A 5446-nucleotide genomic window follows, 5' to 3' on the forward strand; every position below is an offset into this window, starting at 1 on the left:
TTTTTTTTGACTGATTCTTAAAATTAAATCGTGATAATTGACAACATAAAATTGTTCAAAAATGTTGTATGTGGGTAGTCTTATTGTGCCTTGAATAGCGTCAAAGAAAATACAGGTTTGTGATAAAAAAAAACTTATTCCTTTTTCCACGCAAACAATCGCTTCAAAAACTTCGTTATTAGCCCCAAAACATACCATTTATGTTATTGGGCCCGTGCATAGCACGGGCAACAAAATCTAGTAGTTGTAGAAAAATGAGTACAGGAAGAACATGAGCAAAAAGAGATTGAGGGTTATGTAATTGTCATTTTCGTATATAGTAGAATATCCATATACATAGATGCTTGTAATATAATATTGACAAAAGTTGAAGTGGTGATTTGTGAATATAAGTATATATATATATATATATATATATATATATATATAGTTGTAAAAAAAGTAGTACACAAGGAACATGGGCGAAAAGAGATTGAGGTTTTGTGTGATTATCAATTTTGTATATAGTAGAATATTTGTATACATAGATACTTGTATTTTTATATAAACACAAGTTGAAATATTGATTTGTGAATACAATTATATCTAGATACATAAGTACTCTATCCAATTAAAAAGATTGATTAAGGAATACAAGTATAGTTGGATACATTAATATTGGATTTCTATAATAAAATACTTGAGTTAACACCAAATCTCAAGTATTACAGGAAAGTTGACCAAAAAGACATTGACATTTGTTGATTTTTTTAATTTTTTATATAGCCGATTACTTATACAGTTTGATACCCACACATTGTATTAATTTTCATTTTTCTTGCTTCTGGGTTGTCGAATGTATCCATCTATTGTTTAACTACAATGTATTCATATGTATACTATATTAGTGTATTCATTTTTTATTTAACAATAGTGTATCCATTTTTATAAATTGTCGTGATCTTATGTTAAATTGCTATATTTTACATTGTTTGATATATTAATACATTGAGATTTAATAAATACTTGTACCTTGGATATATTAAAACTATAAGTTTTATATGCTAATTGTACAAAATATACTTTACATTTGTAGGAAATCAGATTCTATGTGTTAGATCGTCCGATTGAAGTCCCACATATGTAGATATACCAAACTCATAACATAGTTCATTATTTGAAGGAGAAGTTTTCACATGTGCAGTTTAATAAATTTAAGAATACATGTTTTTGGTGTGTAGACTCGTATGCATGGGTGTCGTGTTCAAAATCAAATCTTTAGGTGCTTAATGATTTGCGAGTTTGAGGATAATTCATCAGATATTTTGTTCATTCATATAAATCGGACCATATTTCAATTCGGTATTCAAGAGTTTGCCATCATATCTTAAAAAATAATATGAATACAACATCGATGAAGTTCATCTATTTAAAAATCAAAATACTTAACATTCGTTCACAAATATAATAATTAGTTGACATACAATAACTTGAGTTAAGAAAACAAAGTTTATGAATACTTTTAGGATGCCTCAATAAGAAATACGAAGACAACAAGAAAATTGAGTATGATGTATCACAATTTTCGTTAAATTGATTAGAATATGATCGGATATGTCTTCGTATATATAAGTAATTATTAGTTGTTAATTTAATAATGGGAAGCTGCTCCTTTTATGGACGTAATATAAGGACATAGTGTTATGTTTACAAACAATTCCTTATTTAGTTCATTGTAATTAAAGTTGTATCAATGTATAAATAGAAAAATAAAAACCGTATACAAAAATATAGCTACAAAAGACATAAATTGTAGTCATTTTTTGTAAATAACATACTTATAGCTAATGAACTTCAATAACCCTATAAATATAGTCATTTTTGTAAGTTGCTCTATATATTATATTGGGACCCATATCACGGGCCTAAAATGATCTAGTATATATATATATATATATATATATATATATTACTTTTCATACTTTTTACAACAAAAGAAAAAAAAGTGAGGAAAGTTTTGCACAGATTGGAACTTGTCTTGTATCCTTTCAATTTCAAATTTTGTAAATGAATCATATGGAGATCTTCTTCTAGCCTAAGGTACCATTTCTTCCAAATATTAGACCAATCAGTTTTTATTTATTTATTAAATATTAGACTATCAATAAAGAAGCTATTGAATTAAAATTGATGTGATAAGTAAGCAAACAACTATTAAAAAAACATAATGGCTATATCATAATAGAAGAGACAGAAATTAATTGATATTGTAGTAAAGCCTTCCTCACTCTCTTTTTCCTTGCAAAAGTATTATCTATGTATGAAAAGAGAATAAAAGAGAAAATCATATATATATTCATTTTAATAATGAAAAGTTGAATGAGGCATGTATAAGATTGAATTTTAATTTTCAGTCTGTCCAGAGAAATGTTATTGTGAATCACGTTTTAGCTATAAAACGTGCTTCAGAATAACGAATTATAAAACGTTACTGACAATAACGTTTTTTGTCTGTTTACTCTGTCAAGTCTTTGTCTTTTTGTCACTGAATTTTTTTGAATAAAATATAACCTAAAACATTACTGAGAAACACGTTTATACTAACGTAATATTCTGGTGAATTGATTTTAATAATGACTTATTTTGGTAAAAAATTCTTATATTTTTTTCTTCGAACCCTCTCAATGGAAATCCTGAATCCGCCACTGGTTGGCTTACCTACTAGTGGGAGTTAGTAGGTGTCATGATGACCTGAGTTTTTGAGTCATGGCATAAAATAAAATTCAATTGATTGTCGGTAGAATAAAAGTAACGAAATATGAAAAATGCTAGGTAGGTTAAGTGCAAATTTGTTATACAATAAAGCACTTTCACATGGTATGTTGGTGTTGTAGTATACCTATTCTAGAGCAAATATTTTTAGCTTTGCTAAAACTTTTGAGTGATAATCTAGATTTTTGTTCGTGCATTTGTTGTACATTCAGCATTTTGTATTATATTCGTTAATTTCTTATGACATGTTTTGATTGTTGATGGCATTTTCCTGTCCTTTCTTTGCCTTTATTTTTTCCCCTGATGTGCAATATATATAGTTATATTCATTCCTTGAGAAAATATTGATGATCAAGTAAACTAATTAATTACATCTTTGTGAAGAAAATATTGATGATCAAGTAAACTAGAGCTTCAAAAAAGTTGTAATTTAATGCCAGAAGAGAACATCATATATATACATTGAATGAAATTAGATAACTATTCCAAATTTTGGGAAGTAGCTAAAATGGATGCTTTACCAACCTTTGCCTATAAGCCACAACCAATCTAGAGTTACACCAGCAAATATACCTCCTAAAAGAAACAAAACTAGAAGATTTCCTAGTGCATTTTGCTCTGGTCCCTGTAGGATAAACCCAAAATCAATTTTCACATACATGTATGCAGTCATGACTTTGAATATAAGTGATTAATTAGGGAAAAACATCAACTAACCTTGTAACCTTTTGGTGCACAAGTGAGGACACACACTGTGAGGTGGCCATTACTTAGTCCCAACAAGGATGTTAACATAATCATCCATCCTTGATCACCATATTTGGCTGTGAAGTAGAAAGCTGGGACAAATAGAGAACGCAAAAGAATCACTACCATCAGCCCTTTCCGCGATTCCAGCTTTAAGCATTTGATTAGTGGGATGTATCTCCCTATGAGATCCCACACATTGTACATAGCGATAAGGACAAGTGCATACCTATAATATTACAATGAATTTGTACAAACGTAAGAATGAGTTATTGCACATTTATAAAGTTAACAAAAAATGAGAAGAGAAATCACTAATCAACCATGATCCTAAGCTGTGAGATCCAGTATCCTCAGACAAGAATCCAGGGAAAATCGACAATGTTAGAGCATATATCAGAAACAAATCTATTGCATAGTCTATGTTCTGCAATAACAATTCTTTGTTGTTAAGTCGCTCAACTTGTTGAGGATCATGCTCATCCTGCAACAAAATTAACACAAGAGCAACAACGTTAGCACCATGTTGTGTACAAGTTAGAATGATCCATCAATTTAAGAAAAAATTGCAATGACCTTTGTTTCTGGTCCTTGTTTGTAAACTCCGGCTGCAGCAAGGTCACTAGCAACTGTCTTTGATCCCTCTGAAGCTGCTTTTGCACGATAGTACTTCACTATTGGTAGCTTAGGGAAGACAAATGCATATAGGAGGACACAAAGCAGCTCAAAGAGTGTGGATACCGAGAAGAACAGAACTGCAGTAGGGAGTTTCAACAACTTATTGGGGGATAAAAATGGAATAGCATTTTAAGATATAAAATCTTAACAAAAATAAATTCCACTCGTAAATCAATTTATTGGTAGAAATGAGGTGATCATCTAAATTTTTTCAATGCAGTTAGAAGGAAATGAGCACAAGACTATGTCAAAGTCATTTTGCACTTGCCTTTAGCAATTTGGATCATTTGCGAAAGATAAACAGACAAGAATTTATATCAATTGAAGCGGACATAAAACAGCAACATCTTATGAGACATACTTGCACCCTTTCGAAGACCGTCCTGTGAATTGTCAAATGCTGCTTTGGTAATTAGTCTTAACGAAGATGTTAGAGCACCAGAGGCAGCCAAGCCAGCAAGGAAAGACTGAAAATAACGTTTTATTAAAACGAGAAATGTATAGAAAGTGAAACAAATGAGAAAGAGATGATGTAGATTAATTAACCTGCAAAAATTCAGGTAACATGAATGAAAGGTCTCCAATCATTCCACCTTGCACATGAGCATCTGCAACTCCAAAGGCACCACTAATGACACATATCCCAATAAAACTTCCTAACCCTCCCTTACCAGATGTAGCTAAATCCAACTGTTAATTAGTTAATGAGACATAGAAAACCAAATTAGATGAACAATAAAGAAACTATGGAAATGTGAAAGAGAAAAATGAATGCAAATTACTTACAACAAGAACTATGAATGTAGCGATGAAGAAAAGAGTATATCCAAAAAGATTCCTTTTCCTGGTGTTAATTTTTGCTTCATTGTAAGCCAATATTGCAAGTGTTCCCAATGCAAATGGTTGATAAATGAGTGTAAGGACCCTTGAGGGATGGTAATTCTGTGCAAACACCAAATTTCAAACATTATTGTTTGCACATTTCATAATATTACAATATTCAGCTGGTCAAGTAAAACGTGAATAAATTGAAGTTACCGGAAAGAGGGCGACATAGTAGTCCTGAATAGTTAACATACTGTTCCAAGAGAAGAGGCATCCATTGCCCAAAACCCAACAGACAAGCATTGCACCATACTTGCCCTGCAAAACTTGAAACGAATTAGAACAGAGTATTTATATAGTAATCGATCACATGTATATTACGGAATACGGAAAAAGAAATACGAACCTCAAGTCTAACTGGAGCTCTAGTATTACCCTCAGCCAT

The 5446-nt window shown here is 30.9% G+C and overlaps 1 protein-coding gene across 1 annotated transcript; it reads right to left on the bottom strand.

Moving 5' to 3' along the window:
* Window positions 1–3268: 3268 nt before the first annotated feature.
* Window positions 3269–5446, bottom strand: LOC102604121 (equilibrative nucleotide transporter 3-like). The gene is given in 9 exon segments (NM_001288089.1): window positions 3269–3376; window positions 3469–3727; window positions 3822–3982; window positions 4075–4253; window positions 4538–4643; window positions 4723–4866; window positions 4963–5118; window positions 5215–5319; window positions 5408–5446. Coding segments are annotated over 9 exon segments (1257 nt in total).

The sequence above is a fragment of the Solanum tuberosum genome, unplaced genomic scaffold (genome assembly GCF_000226075.1).
Source record: "Solanum tuberosum cultivar DM 1-3 516 R44 unplaced genomic scaffold, SolTub_3.0 scf00019, whole genome shotgun sequence".
NCBI lineage: Eukaryota > Viridiplantae > Streptophyta > Magnoliopsida > Solanales > Solanaceae > Solanum > Solanum tuberosum.